General features: G+C 36.2%; 4 protein-coding genes across 4 annotated transcripts in view; all 4 read right to left on the bottom strand.

Moving 5' to 3' along the window:
- Positions 1–731, bottom strand: part of LOC144435177 (LITAF domain-containing protein-like) — a 6,437-nt gene extending 5,706 nt beyond the window's left edge. Inside the window, exon 1 of the mRNA XM_078123749.1 lies at positions 651–731. Coding sequence (XP_077979875.1) covers positions 651–663 — 13 coding nt within the window. The 5' untranslated portion in view covers positions 664–731. The remainder of the gene's footprint in view (positions 1–650) is intronic.
- A 1,763-nt stretch (positions 732–2,494) lies between these two features.
- On the bottom strand, positions 2,495–9,414 carry LOC144435275 (cell death-inducing p53-target protein 1 homolog). Its single transcript, XM_078123863.1, has 3 exons — positions 9,334–9,414; positions 5,891–6,191; positions 2,495–5,562 (listed from the first exon to the last, which is right to left on the bottom strand). The coding sequence occupies exons 1-3, from the start codon at positions 9,410–9,412 to the stop codon at positions 5,457–5,459; spliced, it is 486 nt and encodes a 161-aa protein (XP_077979989.1). The 5' UTR covers positions 9,413–9,414; the 3' UTR covers positions 2,495–5,456.
- A 1,473-nt stretch (positions 9,415–10,887) lies between these two features.
- Positions 10,888–15,585, bottom strand: LOC144435992 (lipopolysaccharide-induced tumor necrosis factor-alpha factor homolog). Its single transcript, XM_078124650.1, has 3 exons — positions 15,495–15,585; positions 12,269–12,587; positions 10,888–11,341 (listed from the first exon to the last, which is right to left on the bottom strand). The coding sequence occupies exons 1-3, from the start codon at positions 15,538–15,540 to the stop codon at positions 11,239–11,241; spliced, it is 468 nt and encodes a 155-aa protein (XP_077980776.1). The 5' UTR covers positions 15,541–15,585; the 3' UTR covers positions 10,888–11,238.
- A 1,751-nt stretch (positions 15,586–17,336) lies between these two features.
- Positions 17,337–20,000, bottom strand: part of LOC144435898 (lipopolysaccharide-induced tumor necrosis factor-alpha factor homolog) — a 5,878-nt gene continuing 3,214 nt past the window's right edge. The window contains exons 2-3 of the mRNA XM_078124539.1: positions 19,559–19,871; positions 17,337–18,315 (exon numbers count right to left, since the gene is read on the bottom strand). Coding sequence (XP_077980665.1) covers positions 18,213–18,315; positions 19,559–19,871 — 416 coding nt within the window. The 3' untranslated portion in view covers positions 17,337–18,212. The remainder of the gene's footprint in view (positions 18,316–19,558; positions 19,872–20,000) is intronic.

Below are 20,000 nucleotides of genomic sequence, written 5' to 3' on the forward strand. Positions count from 1 at the left end.
ATTTAAATCTACACCCGAACAGGGAAAGTAAATACATCACCGGTCTATATAATGTCGTCATATGTATCCAACCAAAACAGTGACGTAAACAGACTGTTGCATAGCAACACGTATACACCATATCAACCTTGATAATTGAAACCGGGATCCTTTGTTCATATACCTATGCCCAGTTAGGTCTGCTTTTAGTCAGAATACAATAAGGCATGTCCCTACTTCAATAGAAGACAATGCTACCTACCAATAGTGTGTGTTTTCCTTACACTACCTATATACACTACGCAATACATTTTCTGAATCCTCGCTGTGTATATCATGGGTTTTTTTGTACGTATCACTGCTTTTTTTTCTACAACCCCTGTAATGTCATGATGAAAATAAATCTAAAGCCATTAATCTTTCCAATACAACGTATCGGTAATTTGTTCACATGGAACATGGGTGGATTTTGTGACGTCTCAGCGAGCCACTTGTTGCCGACCTTCTTCGTAATTCTAAATTCTAGATTTGAGATCTCGGAGCTAACTGTACTACTCCAAACTGTCACTATTTCCCTGGGTTAACGTACGGTGATTCTTCGTAAGTATTTGGTTATCAATAGCCGGGAAACCAAAAAAGAAAGTAGAAGCAATTTCAGAATTGTGTCTTACCCGGATAAGCCATCTTGAAAGCTGTGGAGACTGACTGTAATCTGACCCAGGAACTTAAAACTAGAGGTGTCACGTAGTGGTACAGTGCGCTGGGTTTCTAACAATGGGTCGCGCATGACATGCGTTTAGACCGCCGGAAATAGGAACATTCTAAATCAAATGAATAGAACAAAACACTCTCAATATCAAACACGATGAGGAGAAAAACGGAATAAACGATAGAAATGAAAACTGCACAATTGTATAAGGAAAGAAAATGCGTTAATAAATCTAGATTATTTGAGACGCACTAAAGATGTTTTATTATAAAACGGTATATTAATATAGCTAGAAATGTAAACCAATTGCAACACGGGACACAACTTGAAACTCAATCTTGTGGAAATAGCATGGTGTCAGACTGAGACTCCGAGTATTCTACCCTTACCACAGAATACCATGGAGGGCTCCCCCCCCCCCTCCCCCAACATTGATGAAAAATATTAACTTCATGCATGCAGATGAAACAGGTCAAGATAATGCGACACTTTGAGATCAGAACTTAGAGATTAACAGTTACATCTTTCGTTTTTTTGAGATCGATGAAATATTACGAAAGGGCCTTAGAACTAAACTAGCAGTAACTGGAACGTGTTTTGTTTATGTAACTATCTTTTTAAATGTTTTGTTTAGGTACATTAACTTACTCGTAATATCGTACATCCTGAACAGTATCACCAGTCGATAAACTAATTGTTTGTAGCTGTACACAAATAAAATTGTTTGTTGTGACGTCTCAGCGAGCCACAAGTTTGTACCCAAAAATCAGCGCCCTCAACGGCGATCATGATTTCAACTGAATATAGACCATCGGTTATCATACACAATTGGTAATTTAAAAATTTTCAGTGAATATATTGTAAGATGTCTGATCGAAAAGTGATACTCTAGTTACACCAGTACAGACTCAAAACCGAGTTTTCGCTCTAGATTTAACCTTGCCACTACACTGCCTACATATAATATTGACCTCTGATTAACGAATACAATGTATCTTCTTACTTTCTTTTTTTCTAAATAAATAATTGATCAATTTATAGTGACTATATATTTTGTTATTTGATGAAAAAAGGTCCAAGTTGCAGCTAGTGCAGGTTTAATCTACAGAAACAAGAAAGTGTTTGGGATGAAATACTGTCATACAATCGCAGATATTCAAACGTTATTACAAATTTGTGAATACTATTTTTTTAAGTCAGCTCTACTGAAAGAACGTCACTCAAGATATCGTGACATTGCTAGTTGTAGGTGCGAACTGCGACCATATTATAGTCCTATCAATGTGTCCCTGTCGGTGAGTCTCAGATCGCCACCCACCATATTTTATTTCACGGTCTTTGCCACGTTTTACCAGCTGTTAATTATTTGACCAACTTCTTCATTCTCATCGTCATCATTGTCATCATCATCATCATCATCACCATTAGCGTCATTGTCATCTTTTTATCATCATTATCGTTATCATCATCATCATCATCATCATCATCATCATCATCATCATCATCATCATCATATTACTCACCATCATCGTCGTCGTCGTCGTCACCACACCCACCACCACCACCATCACCACCATCATCGTCTTCATCATCGTCATCACAATCATTATATCAAATAATTATCACCATCGCCACCATCGTTATCATAATCAATCAATCAATCAATCAATCAATCAATCAACCAACCAACCAGAACAACAAGAATAACTGGCACGACTCGGAAATAATCAAACAGATTTTTATCTAAAATTTATAGATTCCAAGAAGTTGCACGCATCGTTGTAAAAATACAATGCATTGTGACTTATTCAAAATATCCATGTTCTATGTCTTGATCACGTTGTGACAAGGTTAAAGAGGTCAAAATTGCTCAGACGCACGCAGAAAATATACAACTATCTATCAAATTAGTCTACATCTGAGAAACTAGAGTGAATGACTGAACACACACACCCCTCTCTCTCCCTCTCTCTCTAGATCTCTCTCTCTCTCTCTTATATTGTCTAACACACATACACACACAGATATATATACGTGTCTCTGTCTGTGCTTTGTGTGTGAGTGCGTTTGAATATAAATGCAGTTGGTAGAATTGATACGCAATGTTCATTGGCCAATCTTCAGAAGATCAGCTGGCATTTACCCTGCATTTAGCATTAAGTAAAATATACACAACTTAAAATAAATGGCACATATCAACACCGTCTATAAAGAAAGTAAACTCTCGAATGAAGAATTCGGCGCAACATCAAATAAACGTCTACTAGGCTGATATGATACATTGATAAATCAGTTACAATGCATCACTTATCACTTACATTATGTATACATGTATGTTAATTATAAGAATGTTATGTATGCTTAGAAATGTACATACGACTTCGGGAAACCTGGCTATAGGCAAACTAAGATAGACATAAACTAAAAGTAATGGTGCAACATGTTGATGATATAAACCAGTGTTAATCACTGGTTGTTTTGCTAGCAAGGCAGCTCATTTGCATAATATTATTTGCATAACAATAACGATTTTCCTCAACCCGCAGCTTCAACTTTAATATCCTGTGTTTACACTGTGTTGATTACAGGGTGATTGTATCCACCTAACCATGATCATGATGACACCGTTATCATTCACTTGTGTTAATCTAGTATCACGTGCGACAACGAAGGTTTTATATTAGTTTATATCTTTCTTAGTTTGCCGATTGCTTGGTTTCCATAGTAATATATCATTGTATTGCAAGTTAGGTGAACTTTAAGAATTGGCAAAAATAAATACAAATAAGAAACTAATATACAGCCATTGTTTGTTGTGGGGTCCGTACCCAAAAATCAGCGCCCTCAACGGCGATCATGATTTCAACTGAATAAAGACCATCGGTTATCATAATTAATGCTATATATAATTATGTATGTATCCCATCATAACTTAATTTTTACATATTTCGATACATTCTCGCAAGCTAGAGCACGAGCTTCTGGTCGGTGCCGTAAAAGAGGCTGTACGTGGTTTACGACGATGTATCGATATTGAATATTTAAAACTTAAACTACTGGATTTATTACATAATTTCTTTTACTTGCTCTTTTTCATAACTTCTATAAAATTTGACAAATTCGATTTCTTCTTCGAAACTCTATTTTTAAGAGAAGAATACATATTTCTTACACACGGTCACAAGCACTGGTGGTGACTGTTCTATACTGCAAGGCTTGAGATCTAGGCACCTCTCTTAACATTTTCAAAAATTGCGGGGTTTTTTTACGAAGTGACTACATCGAATGTTGGTGTATGAAGATAAACATTGAAGAGTAGTATAAATTATTGGACCCTTTTGTCAATACCACGGAAGAATCGATTTTGTCAGCACCGAAAAGCATGATTTTAAAACATGAAATAATGTTGGTTTTGAAACATATGTAACGAGTCCTACACTGATGACGTATAACGTAATTGTGACGTATGACCACGACGTAATTATGACAGCGTCATAAGACCATGACGTAAATATGACAGTGGTTCGATGTAGGGTCACACACGTGCAAAGAACCACACCGAAGAGACATGGAACAAAATTAATGATGATCCAGATGTGATGTGAAGTTTTCTTTTGTTATGTTTGTACCCGGCGTTCAGGAAACTAAACTTAAACTTAACAATTTTCATACATGACGTACATACGTGGAGTTTAGCGTAAAGGATGAAAGAATCACACTATACTCAGTCTGTTTGTTCATCTCTATTTAGGTATAATTTGTGTTATTTATGGGACTGTCATCTTCATATTGCTGCCACTGCTGCAATAATATGTTATACAGTAATCGACACTCGTAAATCACACTCGTGCATTTGGACCTGCTTCCCACGGACATCCCAAACAAATCGATAATATGACACAGTTTCCATATGTTTATCCAGTGTTAAGTGGTTTCCATGGTGATGGGTTGGCGATTATATATGTTTGTTTTAAAATCCAATCACATACGATGCACCGTTGTATATGATGTAGGAATGGTGTGAAAAACAATAAATGCATATAAACTCTGGTTCACTGCAAGTCCAAGTTCTGTGCCGTACACACAGTGTAACCACACAACATTTGTTGATCATAATGGCAGGATATCCTTTCCTGGGGTAGTTCATCAAACATTCCAGGAAAACTGTCTTTTCAAGGTGATTAAATACATTTTTGAGACTCTCCTTACTACAACGGCCCGGGAAAGATTTCACAGTTCATGCCGAGTCTCTATCTAGTATGAACGCAAACGCGTATGGGGCGAGATCAATAGTTCAATGTAGTAGGACAAAAAAAGTTTGGGGGTGTAGACTTGACCCATTAATTAGTTCTCATCCGACAAAAACTCTTATACTTAAAAGGAACCCATTTTATATCCCTAAATACAAATATTTCTAATACGTGTCGTCAAATCGAATTTTCGCTATAGTAAATGCATGGCACTAAAAAAAACATGTTGGGAATGAAGGCTTTGTATTCATAGCACTACATACTTCTACCTACTGATTTGAAATTGATTGCGCTCTCTCAAACAATTATCAATTTTGGCCAATTTAGTTAAAAAGAAGTGGGATGTCTGGAGCTTAACTAAAATAATTTAGTTGGGTTTTTTTCCTCCATTAAACTACTGATCTCGCCCCCGATGAGACGTCACTCATTCACTCAATCACGAGTTTGTCTATACATCAATTAACGTTTGCAAATTCGGTTTTCGTTGTTCTGATCTTATGGGACCGACCGACATGACGTCACCACCGCCTGTAACTTCCCAACTGTTTGTTGCAGTTTGGACATGCATGGATAACGTCTTTGGAAGAGTCTGTAAAAAGTGGTATCAAACAACATGGCCATATGCTGCGGAGAAAGGAAAGATGAACAAAAAATTAGTATCATGTAGGATATACAAACTGTAAGATACTCAAATCAAGAGCGCCACCAACGACCGTTTTCTTTTTACAGTCTCAATCTAACCCGACTTTAAATACGACTGAGCTGTTTGAATCGCGCCACACCTTCCACGGAACTAGCAACAAATTTGTGGTTATGAACTTTCGAAAAATTTGGAGTAAAATTAACACCAAATAATGTATTTTTCCGTAAAATTACAGATGCAGTCATATCAGTGTACGACCAATCAGAACCGAGATAAATTTTCTGACAATATCATGTGGAGATGACTCACCCGAACATAAAAAGAAGAATGCAGACGAACACTGACATGGCGCCAACTTCAAATTCAATCCTTGTTTCAATGTCCGTTTGACATGCTGAACATATTGTCCTTACTGGTCTATCATAAAACCGTGTATCTGCCACTTGTGGACTCTGTAACACACGACGAGAACTCTCTCTTTGTATGTGTGACACGGGTTGATGTGTATGTGGTCCCTGCCAGGGTTGTAACATTAGAGGTTTTCCTATTCCAGGGTACTTGGGTGGTGGTGTTGGCGGCCAGCAGCTGCTCTGTAGTGTGTAAGGTGTGTCTACGAAAGAGCAAAGTCGGAGTGAATTACATGATTGTAGACATTGATTTTAAAAAATGGCTTCGTCATTGATTTTTTAAGGTAAAGTTCAAGAGGTGTGAAACTTCTTATAACTATGTTCACCTGCCATAATGCCTTGAGCTCGCCCAAGTGAACAGCACAGAATTCTACGTACGCCAGATTTACTAAATAATTAAATTCTTATAACTCTATCTTAGAGAGGTCGTGCGATACAAGATGGATGGAAATGATTATTTCGGTCCCCTTTAGCAGAAAAGAAATGCACCCAAGATAAACCAGTCTCACATGTGAAAGAATCTAGTGTAAAACAGTGATCCGGCGAAGCGCCACCAACGACTGTTACATGACTATTGTTAGTGTGTGTTTGCCTGGTAGTGATAAAGAGTACACGGATTCTATTCTTTCTGAAGTTTGCTGCTGTTTTTCATATCTCTAGTGACCGATTTCCACAAGTTTGACAACGATCGACCTTGAATATACAATGTGATACGCATGCATGTACTGCTATGACATTTAATGAAGCTACTCAGTGCCTCTACATTCACACGTTTCAGAAATGGCACGTCACGATCGATGTATTTCGCAATCCTGAATAATCGTTATATATATGTATAGGAAAATGTAACGTGTCGATTGGCTTTGTTCATGTAACTCCATATTTAGCAATAGTCAACGATTTATTATTCATCACCTATACGTCATATCTTTTCCTTTGACGTCACAAATATCAATTCACAGTCAGACGTCATGAAGAATCGATCACTAGAGAAACGATATATATATATATATATATATATATATATATATATATATATATATATATATATATATATATATATATATATATATATATATATATATATATGCGGTTTAGCGAATTCTATTGTCTTAAATTTCTCTTACTGTGATGTGTGCTAAGGATATGCCGTGTGTCATGGAGAATTTGAACAAATTGTACAAATGTGTTATGCGATATATAGCATATGTTTGAATTAATGGAGAAACAGTTCCTTTGATTAAAAAAATTGCTGAAATCGTCTTTATATCTCATACAAGTATATGATTTTGTGGGACACTTCTGTCAATCGTCACACTGTTGTTCAGAACGAGGTGGCTTGTGTTAATGTTAGGTATACCAGCATTTTTGTAAGCGAGACACCCACCATTGTGCCAGGAATATTCATGTATAGTACATATGCCCTCAGACTCAGTGCTACTGTGTGTGGTCGACGATTTAGCACAAAGCGACCTCTTCATTTTGTATTCAAGAAATGGTGTCATACGGTGAATTCTGTGTACTTTTAAATATCGCATTACAAAGAAAAGGTGACAGACATTTGACACACGTGTTGCATGCAACCCACAAAGAAAAGAACCCATTCACGGGTATTTATTTAATAAAAATGAATGAAATATACGCCCACATACGCTAACTAGGCTACACAATGACTTTGTCAAACACGTACACGAGTACATTATTTGGCCAGAAAGTATAATGTGGGTTATACTTCCATGATTAGGCGCATGTTTCACCTCGGAATACGGGTTAACTTATTTTTAGTAGGGTTAAACTTTCGCCGTCAGCGTGTGTCATCACCATCATCATCATCATCACCACACCTCCACAAAGTATTCGAATGTTGACCTTCGCGTTTTACCTACACAATAAGCAGGTAGACAAAGGGATGAATCACTAACAGACAGACTATCGGTGAAACTATATTCCAAATGTATATTGTATAATTAACATAAATAAAAATTAAAAGTGCTTCGTATTGTGTTGCCATATATTGGTGATATCACGAACGATATTTCAAAATCACCAAAAACGAAGACCACATTCAATTTGTATGAAATTATCGAGCTGATTTTAAGTAACATCGATCTGTTTCATTTTCTTTCAAATGCGATAAATTTGACATCACCATAATCTTCAGATTTTGGTCATCTCTTTCAAAACTTACACTTTAAAATTTAATTTAAGAGTGAAAATACAATAAATTGTTCTCCTAGGTTTTTGAAATGTTGCATTTTCATCGGCAAAATATCAAAAAAGTGTACGAAAATAAATTTAAAAAAAAAATAGATCAAAAAGTGTTTATGGTGCATATTTGGCTGTAACAGTCATTTTATCAGTACGTTTCTTCTGTATCTCAGTATTGTATCTGCCATATTACAAAATATTGTGACTGCTTCGATAATGCCATGTTTACACGAGGTCTTTGTGAAAAATTTTTACGAGATGAAATGATGGCACATGTTGCCAAGTGATATTATCAGTATTAGTATATCTATCTATCTAATCGTTATGAGTACATTCCTTTGTTATTATGTTTACATGTGCTCGTGTACCGGGTCACCCCTACATCCCCAAAGTATAGTTTCCTGTGAAAATGAAGGGCAAGACTATTTCTGCATGCACATCACCAATATTTTGGGTAAATCTGCTCAAATTTGATCAAATAACACAAAAAATAAAGCGAAACACATTTGAAAAGAGTAAAAAAAAAGAAGATGACCACCTGATAAAACAGACATGGATGTTGAAATACGCATGCGCTAATTTGCGATATTATATTCATGTCATATGCTTTATAACTGATGTGTATTTAGTTCTGGTGTCTCACCACTGTAGTGTCATGATGGCGAGTTAAAATCAGTCGATTCTTTGTCATTATTAGAGCCATCCCAACAGATCGCGGGTTTCAATCTCGAATTTGAGCATTTTATTCACGCAAGACGTATGTAATAAAAACGTGAATGTTGAAATGTGTAAACTTTCATTTTCATAGTCACCGTCCGTCGATATTTTCTTCTTTTTTTATTTTTTAGATGTTTGTTGTTTTAGGCTAATAACATACGTTTTTAGTTATGCAAATTGAAATTTGAAATTCACAGTTTTGCCAGCTGAGCCTATTCATCCAAAGTAATTAACTGACCGTTCACATCGTATAAATATGCAAATACAACATATAGTTGATGATAACTGATCACAGATGAACCGATCTTAGCGAATATAACAAGGTCGACATTTTCAATTCTCGTCGCCGTTATTTTTCTCCGAGGAAGGCGGATAACTATAAATGATACATTTTTTTATGGGGAATATTATGTGTCTTACCTCCAGGGTACGGTGGAGGGGCATCCTCTTCGCCAGGATAAGGCGGGGGTTTCGCCTCCATCTTTGTTGTCATCAGCATCATTTAGAGCATTGAACTGATCCAACGACATCTAGCCACCAGCTTTTGTTTAACCGGGGGTGCTTCTCATATAATTTAGTCATTGTCTGTGTGTCGCTGTGTTATACCGGGGGTGACACAGTCTGGTATAAACATTAAACGTTCGCTGAAGATTCAGTCGTATTACTTTGATAATTTTTTTTAAGAATTAAAAATGGGGGGGGGGATTGAAAGAACATTTTCCAGCACAATAATAAAATAAGCATTTTATGATCTGTTTGCTGAAACCAGTTTCTTCCTCACTCTTTGCTATTACAAAGTTTTACTGTTTATTGGAACTTGGTTTTGGTTTTGGTTTTTATGAGATGTCTAAATGGTTGTTGTTGTTGTTGTTGTTGTTGTTGTTGTTGTTGTTGTTGTTGACGTTCTCCACACTTAAAAAAATGAAAATTACATATACATGTATGTGTATTATTTATTTTAAGATATAGCGTCGCCGATTACTTATCCCCATGACATTAGCTTCCAAATTGATACAAAGAAATCAAAGTGTCTTATTACTAGTATACCTAGTATATTGCAATACTTCCAAGCTATAGATACATAAAAGCTATACTTTTATCTCCGTCTGTCACGAGAAACAGTAAACCGTCTGCGTGGATCCCCACCCAAACTGTCTCTCTTTCTACATACCGGGATGCTACAGAGTCGGAAAAGTCTGGAATTAATTTTAACTCAGACAGAGACAATAATATAGCCTACCTTTAGACTTGAAGGACTAATGCTATCCTAACTGTAATTTTTTGATATTTTTTTTAATTGCCCGTCCTCTCCATTCTTGGAATGAAAATGGCAGTTATGATAGCTAAAATACTGTAGTAGCATTAGTCCTTCAAGTCTAAAGCTTAAAGGTAGCTAGGCTAACCATAATGATTTGGCTTACGAGAATCACATACCACCTGGGTGATAACAGTCTTGAAATATAATGGACAGGTGTAGTTAGTAGCATTAGTGCTTTGGTAGGCTAGCCATAATTTGGTTTTCGAGAATCAAATATCAGGTGATAATAGTCTTTGTCCAAGACAGTGCAAGGTTGAACTCTGAGACAAGTACAAGTCTGCCACACCGATCTCTCTCCTCCCTCCTTCTGAGTCACCTACTGTGTGATTCGATTTCTTTTATACACAGTTTTAACATGATATTCAAAAATAGAGAATTTTCATCTTTTATTTTCATCAAATACTATTATTTATACAACGGCTAGACCGACTTGGCCAATCAGAGGCCTTGATTTCAGTTGGTTATATGGAGTCATAACCCACTCTTTCTTAGGGGTGTGACCCATATATCCGTTTGAGCCAACCACGCCGTAGTATACGTATAAGTAAGATTGACAACTCGTTCGGTAGGGTTATGTGCCAAAAACTCGGGGTTACGCACATGACCCTCCCGAACTCGTTGACTATCTATTACTTAATTCAGGCTTTCCATAGAGTGTGGAAAGTCTTGGAGAGTTTTATAATCAGAATTGTTCATTTATTTTAATAACTGAATAATACCTCGCAGGTGTTGACCGATGTGTGAGGGCGCCCGTCACATTGCAGACGAGGAAACAGACTATGCATTGCTGAATATAGTACACGTATTATTTGCATTGTATATGGTTTTTTCGATAAAATCAACAAAGTATTGATTAAAAAAAAATATGTAAGTATTGAACAACATCAACTATCAACATAAGAGAAGACCTGTACTGTTTAAATATATACCCATCGGGTTAACTGCGTACGGAGGAATGAATACGGGTATCATGATATGTCGTTGATTTGTCAGCCGCTGGTTGGTGTTCATCGTGAATAGGTTCCAAGGCGATGGTCACATTTTGGACATTTGTGGACGACGTCGGAAGCACTATCCATACACAATGGAAAGAATGCACATATCCAAAAACTGCAATAGAAATAGAAATAGATAGCCGATAAATTACACCAGTGTATATACTTATGTTGCTATATATCTGTACTTTCTTTGTCTCGTTTTTAACGAAAGTGTGAAATGGGTATAGATACAAGATAAAGAGTTCACAAGGCGTGCATTGTTTGGCAAGAACGATTTCCTTCACGAATATATAATTATACATTTTTTTGGAACGTTTTCCAACAGTACATCTGTATACATATGTATGTACGCACGCAAGCAGATAGACATACATGCAAACAGACAGACAGACAGACAGACAGACAGACAGACAGACAGACAGACAGACAGACAGACAGACAGACAGACAGACAGGCAGGCAGGCAGGCAGGCAGGCAGGCAGGTAGGCAGGTAGGTGACAGGCAGGCAGGCAGGGGGACTGAAGAGGAAATAGGAGGGGGCACAAGAAATACAGTTTCAGATACCATGCCCACAGGTAGACAAACGTAAACAGACAGACAGATAGACAGACAGACAGACAGACAGACAGACACACAGACACACACACACACACATACATACATACATACATACATACATACATACATACATACATACATACATACATACATACATACATACATACATACATACATACATACACACACACACACATACCATACATACATACACACATACATACATACATACATACATACATACACACACACACACACATATACATACACACACACACACACACACATACATACATACATACATACATACATACATACATACATACATACATACATACATACATACATACATACATACATACATACATACATACATACATACGTCCGCATTAAACATTCGATAAAAGTTAAGTTTAGTAAGATTGAACAGACTATGGTAAATTAAAGGCAATTGATGAATACGCCTTTTCGGCAACCTTACCCGAGGAGACACAGTATAATACAGCAACACCAAGCCCCTGCCCCAGGTTCGTGCGACACACTAGAGACTACATTTCGATGGCATCTAGGGCAAGTAACTGCTACAGGCATTTCACCATAGGTAGTCACCATCATGGTTCGGATGACTGGCTGTGCCACCACCACTCTAGTAGCTTGTCTCGTCTCAGCTGGCAATATGGGAGGAGCGCGAGCCTCAGGGTATCCTCCACTGAATTGCTGAGGAAAGCCCGGGTATACACCGGCGGGTTGCAGAGCCGGGTATGTCATTCCCTGTCCTCCTTGCTCTGAGTTATCGTATCCTGTTTTATCAATGTATAGGGAAAAATGGGAAAAATAATACAGTGAAATTAAAGGGACTGTGGAAAAGGGAATTTGAATGATGATATAGACTGCAGATTAGATGGTGACACGCTTGTTTACAACACCATGTACATTGAATTATGAATAACATTAAAATATTACTTTACTTGAGCAAAACATAATAAAGAGTGAAAGATGGCTGTAGTTTCATCAGTGGCTAGTTAGACTGTGTAAGTTAACGGACCCTTTCAATTTATTTCACTGAGTACAATAACACATTTTACTGTGTTCTCGTATACATGAAATGATGACCAGCGTGTATATTATTGGTGACGATGAAATAGTCAAGTGAACGCGAAAGCCATGCCATACCTACCTGCCTGGTGGACTACAAAGTAATTACTCGACTCCAGGGGCAAATATATTTTAAAAAGTGGACTACATATTTTGTTCATTATATTATGCATATTAAACGAAAAGTGAATTGCAAACTCAAACTATGTCAAGATTTCTGAGACGGGAACAAAATACAAGTGTAGAGGCTCATATACAAGCATTAGTTTACTTGAAATTCGGCGTTCTCTATATTACTTCAGAGTTGGTTTTAAATTTTGACGAGTACGATCGCCAGAAGAATATGTGTGTGGGAGGAGAGAGAGAGAGAGAGAGAGAGAGAGAGAGAGAGAGAGAGAGAGAGAGAGAGAGAGAGAGAGAGAGAGAGAGAGAGAGAGAGAGAGAGAGAGAGAGAGAGAGAGAGAGAGAGAGAGAGAGAGAGAGAGAGATAGAGGGGGAAGAGAGAGAGAAGTGAAACAGACAGACAGACAGACAGACAGACAGACAGACAGACAGACAGAGTTCAGTCATTTATTCCTCCACTATAGAAAATAGTGGTCTGAGATACATCTAGTAAATGCTTGGCGCCGGGCGCTCGATAGAAATCAGCCATCGTATTATGTTAATATTTGTATAATATTAGTCACTGGTTTATTATCTTTTTATTTATATTATTGTATAAAGAAAAATATCAATATTAAAACCAACAGAAGATTAATTGCAAATGATTGTGAAAACTCTCACAATTTCTCAGCTTGTGAAATTCGTCACTGTCTAATTTTAAAAGACGAGTCACAGTGATATCGTCTAGTTGATAACAACAAATAAAATATATTAATCACTATAAACATTTTTTTTTTAAAGTCAGTGGCCACGTGCACTTCAAAGCCCCTGTGGTCTAAAGTGAACGGGTAGACACATAAATTGAACATATGCAAATGTGTGTTTTGCCTACGTGTCGAGCGGCAGGTTTTAAGATAGGAAGTAACTTTTTTTGTATTTATTAACTTATTAAAGGAGAAGTGAAATTGTCACTATATACTGTAATCAAACAGTTCTGTATGAGACAGTTTCCCACCGAGATCAACTGACCAAGGTAACCTTTCATTAGTACATCTCAGCTTTTTATTTGACTCAGGTAATAAAAAAATCATTTTACAAATGATGGAGATTACGAACATGTTACACAAGTGGCGTCTCTCTACAGAATAGTCTACCTGGTTTTAATCTCAACATATACTGTATTATGTAAAGTACACAGACAAGAACCCCTCCCCCCCCCCACCACCACCACAAAAGAAATAAAGAAAGTAAGAAAACTCGATGACAGCTTCATCGATGTTACTGTTTTCACGGGGAACGGTCTTTCCTGAAGAACTCAGCAGATAAATGTAGTTTAAGCTATCAATCATTAACTGTTGTCAACCGATCGACTCGTAGGACTAGCAGAGGCGTGTGGGTGTAAATCTGTCACTGCATGCATCACATGTGATATATACCAGTGGCAATACACACCTTTCATGATTTGTAATTCGGTAAACATGTGACGTCATCAAAACACAATACATATTTTCAAGTATATCTGATGTAGATTTGGTCAAGTCTCCAGGCTAAGCATTTTTTTCATTCTTTATTTGAATTAACTAAATGTGTTTTTTCAACATAAGTGCGTTCTTTGTATGAAATAATGGTCTGATTGCGAAACAGTCGGGTAACCACGTACAACCCTTGGGAAACTACTTGTAACAAAATTGGAGGAGATTTTCCTTCACGAATCTAAAACTGAATCATTTGAAGAATATGAACCTTAAAAATCCCCCAAGGAACTAATCGTGATATAGTCTAGTATCGGTTATTGTCAGAGATTTTAACCGTTAATAAAATAAATCTTTCTACTAACTCATTTTTGCTTTATGTCTTGACCCGCGCGAATTACAAACAATAAACTAAGAAAAAGTACGCTACGACCAGTCTCGTTATTCATACCACCATATATCCACCAAATATCAATACCATGTGTATTCACGGCCGTGTACTTTGTGTTTAGCCACAGACAAGTAAGAACGTGTCTGTGGTTTAGCGAACTCTCTCTCTCTCTCTCTCTCTCTCTCTCTCTCTCTCTCTCTCTCTCTCTCTCTCTCTCTCTCTCTCTCTCTCTCTCTCTCTCTCTCTCTCTCTCTCTCTCTCTCTCTCTCTCTCTCTCTCTCTCTCTCTCTCTCTCTCTCTCTCTCTCTAATTTATACTACTTTTTTGTCTTACTACTTATGAAATATAAGCCGAGATATGGTCAGACATGTACTGTGACTCCCATTTCAACAGAACAAACCTGATAGGTATAAAAACTCAAGAATCAAATGTGAAGGACAAATTACTGACACAAGGAAGTAAAAAAAAAACCTATGGTTTGCACACAGTCAGGTAGTACTATGAACAACAACTGCGTCACTTCGCCGGACACCTGTATTTTTAAGTCACTTGTAGTTGTTGTGCACAGCAAGAAAAATCAACAACTATAGCGTCTAAATCCAAAATTAATAATATCCTAAATTTATAAAATCTCAGAAGCTGCTTACCCCCTGGATAGGATGGTGGTGGGTGGTCGGGTGGTTGGAACGCCATTTGTCTTTTTGTCTCACCAGGATCTAGGAAAGAAATAGAAAGGAGTGTGTAGACCCGGACGTGATATATCGTCACAGTACGTTTTTTTTGTTTTTTTGAGTGGGGTGCCACTCCTATTTTCACACACAACTGTCCGGGAAAATGCGGGCGATTTAAAATCTCCGCATGAATACCACGGTAAGCTTGTGTTGATATAATACCAGCCAACAGAATGAAAAGTGCTGAATAGCATATGAATCGAGAGAGTATCGGTAGAGAGAGGGTGGCGGGATGGGGGTGGGGGTGGGGTGGCGAGGATAGGTTATTATGTGTACGCCAAATTATGAACGTTAACGTCGTCGATGAGAACCGTCACCGATTTTACAAAAAATGGCAAACGGATAAAAACAAAAAGTGTAACAGTGTGTACTACAAAACTATGTACCCACATACCTACCTATATAACATAACAAGTAGCGAGATTAGTAACTAAATAAGAAACTATAGCCGTTGATCAATTAATACTATGCAAACTACATAAGTAGTGGCTTATTTGTTACATGTATGCTACAGTATGATATGGATTGATTCGGGCGAAGTGGTTCAAATCTCGACTATATAGTAAAAAGTAACAGTACACGGATTTGATATTGCTGATTTTCTTTTTTACTAATTTTCATTTGATTTCATCCATTTTCTATTTAAAAAAAAAATATTTTCAACATGTCACGTGACTTTTAAAATAAAGACAGTATAAAATAATAACAGAGCGTGATATACTCTAAGTTACCGCTTGAGGGCGCAAGTAATGAGCAATCGTCGAACGAATCATTGCCTCCGGAAAGTGCTCGACTGATCATGAGACTAAAGTCATCAGATGTCTAAGTTTATCCAACAAATTGATATTGAAGAAAACAAACAAACCCAACTCTTCAAATGGTTCACTTTATTTTCAAAACTCACATGACACCTTGTACAAAATTTTAAAAATAAAGAAAATACATACATACATAAATTTCCCATTTAAACACAAGGGTGGCCCTATTTTTTATGTTTCTCATTACTTTTTCGAAGCAACTATGAGTCGGTCAGTCGATTTTACAAAAAAAGTAAAATTATATATAAAAAAATCCTCATGTTTCTCTGGATTTCCTCCTATCTATCTTCTTTTTATTGGATTCCTGGTAACAAGCCCTTTCTCAGCTGCTCTGCACAATTGTCATGTTCTCAGCCCCCCATTTGAATAACGTCCGTTATTTATTTATTTATATATTTGTTTATTTATTTATTTATTTATTTATTTATTCATTCATTTATCTATCTATCTATCTATCTATCTATCTATCTATCTATCTATCTATCTATCTATCTATCTATATTTATTTATTTATTTATTTATTTATTTATTTATTCATTCATTTATCTATCTATCTATCTATCTATCTATTTATCTATCTATCTATCTATCTATCTATCTATCTATCTATCCATCTATCTATCTATCTATCTATCTATCTATCTATCTATCTATATATATATATATATATATATATATATATATATATATATATATATATATATATATATATATATATTTATTTATTTATTTATTTATTTATTTATTTGAAATGTCTACAGGATTACTCCATTTACAGACACTTTGAAATTGGAAAAGACTGAAATACATTTAATATTTGCAATACTAATATAGAAAAGATAATAATACCGAAACTCCGTTAAATTCACAAATCAACTATTTCATGGACACTTTTTCTAAAAATTACTGAGACTGGAAAATATAAAAAAACGTTTTGCAAGATATTGATAAAACTGAATCTCCTAGGTAAAAACTAGTTTTTCCTTTAAGTAGAATTAAAACGAGTCACTTTAAAAGTGTATGTAGTGGGAACGGAGATTCCTGAGGGAGAACATGAAAGGGAACATTGACAACAATATACATTGAGTTAAAAAGAGCCATTTAAACATTTATATAAAAAGACTGCATCCAGCAATTTGTAAGACAAACGGTAAGGTTGACATCGTTGCAGTAAATTAGATCAAGTACTTTCAAATTGGGATTGCAGGTGTTAATAGTGTTAAATAGCAATAAGTTAATTCTGTTCAGAGAGGATCTTGAAAAAAAAACAATCAGATTGTTGGAGCTCCACTGTGTCGGTTCAGCAAACGAATCTCCATTATTTATATTCTAGTGGATACCCGGTAAATTAAAGTCACCACAGACAAGAACAACATCACCAGCAGTTTAATTTGACACGGTTCATTGTACATTCTTTGGTATCAGGTGGTAGTATACAGTCGCAAAAAAGAGGCTACGACGTTTCAATTTAATCTGAACCCAAGTGATTCCCATATCAGTTTCAAGGCCAAGCCTTCTTGCAGTAACTGTGTCATCTTTCAAAGCCACTATGAAAGAAATGCTCTGTTTCGTGAACAAGTGTCGTCGTCAACGCCATGACTGTTGATGACGTCAGCGGTCAAGACACGTGATTATTCTTGTCAGAGATATAAAATACGTTAACGTTTTTTATTTAAATTTGATGTCGGAGCTGAAAATTTGGGTCGGATGGGTAATGAGAAACTGAAAAAAATAGGGTCACTCTAACAGACTTGCATGCACTGTGTAATGACGAATGAATACGGCTAACACGACTTGGCGATCAGCACGATGGTATTTAACGTCTATGGGTTCTCAGGTGGTTGTGACAGTTTGGACACTTGTGGATGGCGTCGGCACAACTATTCATACACAATGGTATCCACATACAAAGCAAACAACTGCAATGCAAATAGATAGTATATTTTAATGAATATATACGCCGTTCTTTGGATTTGCTTAATTTCGTTTTCAGCAAAGGTTTTCTTTTACTGAGTGTCTATTGCCAGGCTTGACCTTTGACACAGAAAAAAAATGTTTCTATGTACATCGAATCCTAAAACTTTGAAGTCGGACTATTGTTTTGGAGTATGGATGCAAGCTAGAAATGTCACATGGAGTGCATTGTTTAATTGGCTAGAACGATATTTTTCATCGTCACGAATATATATATATATATAGAGTGTCTGATGATCGCAATATGCGTGAAACTCCGAGTTGCACCCAAGAAAGAGTTCGAGTACTACCAAAACTATTACGCTCTGCCACTGCGGTATAGAGCACTATCTTAGCAGATTGATACTCACCGAGTTACGAGGTATATATATATATATATATATATATATATATATATATATATATATATATATATATATATATATATATATATATATATATATATATATATATATGAGGTATATATATATATATATATATATATATATATATATATATATACTACTTGGCGAAATAAGAATGAAATTATATATATATATATATATATATATATATATATATATATATATATATATATATATATATATATATATATATATATATATATATATATATATATATATATATATATATATATATATAGTTTCTTGTATTGGTTTCGTCTAAATTTTCCTGGAATGTTTCATCTTACAATCATACAGGCAGACAGACAGACAGACAGACAGACAGACAGACAGACAGACAGACAGACAGACAGACAGACAGACAGACACACACACACACACACACACACACATACATACACATACATACATACATACATACATACATACATACATACATGCATATGCATGCATTCATGCATGCATGCATACATACATACATACATACATACATACACACATACATACATGCATATGCATGCATTCATGCATGCATGCATGCATACATACATACATACATACATACATACATACATACATACATACATACATATACATACATACGTATACATACATACATACATACATACATACATACATACATACATACATACTTACGTTACTCTTGCTATGTGTTCATTATACAGTGGTTAAAATGAAATGTTGAGTTGTAAGTTTAACAGATCTTGAAGCAGACTATAATGGTAAATGAAAGGCAATGAATACGTCTTTTCGACATCCTTACCCGACGAAACACAGCAGCACACAGCAACACCAAGCCATTATCCCAGGCTCGTACGACACACGAGATAAAACATTTTGCTGGCAGCTTGGACAAGTAACTACTACAGGCATTTCACCATAGGCACGCACCGTTATGGTTTCGCCGCTGTCTGGTTGTGTCACGACCACTGTAGTTGTCTGTGTTGTCCCAGCTGGTTGTACGGGAGGAGCCTGATCATGACCATCAGGGTATCCATCGGATTCCTTAGGAGGGTATGCACTTGTTTGCTGAGTCGAGCCGGTTATTCCTGTTTCTTGCTTTGGGTAATCGTGTTCTGTTTGATCAATATATAGTAATAAAAAAATGGGAAACTTAAAACAACGCAGTTAGAAGAATCATGGAAAAAGGAATACGAAATACAGGTTCCACTGAGTAGATGGTGGCGCCGTCTGAGATAAATCTT

Source organism: Glandiceps talaboti, chromosome 5, assembly GCF_964340395.1.
Source record: "Glandiceps talaboti chromosome 5, keGlaTala1.1, whole genome shotgun sequence".
Classification (NCBI taxonomy): Eukaryota; Metazoa; Hemichordata; class Enteropneusta; family Spengelidae; genus Glandiceps; species Glandiceps talaboti.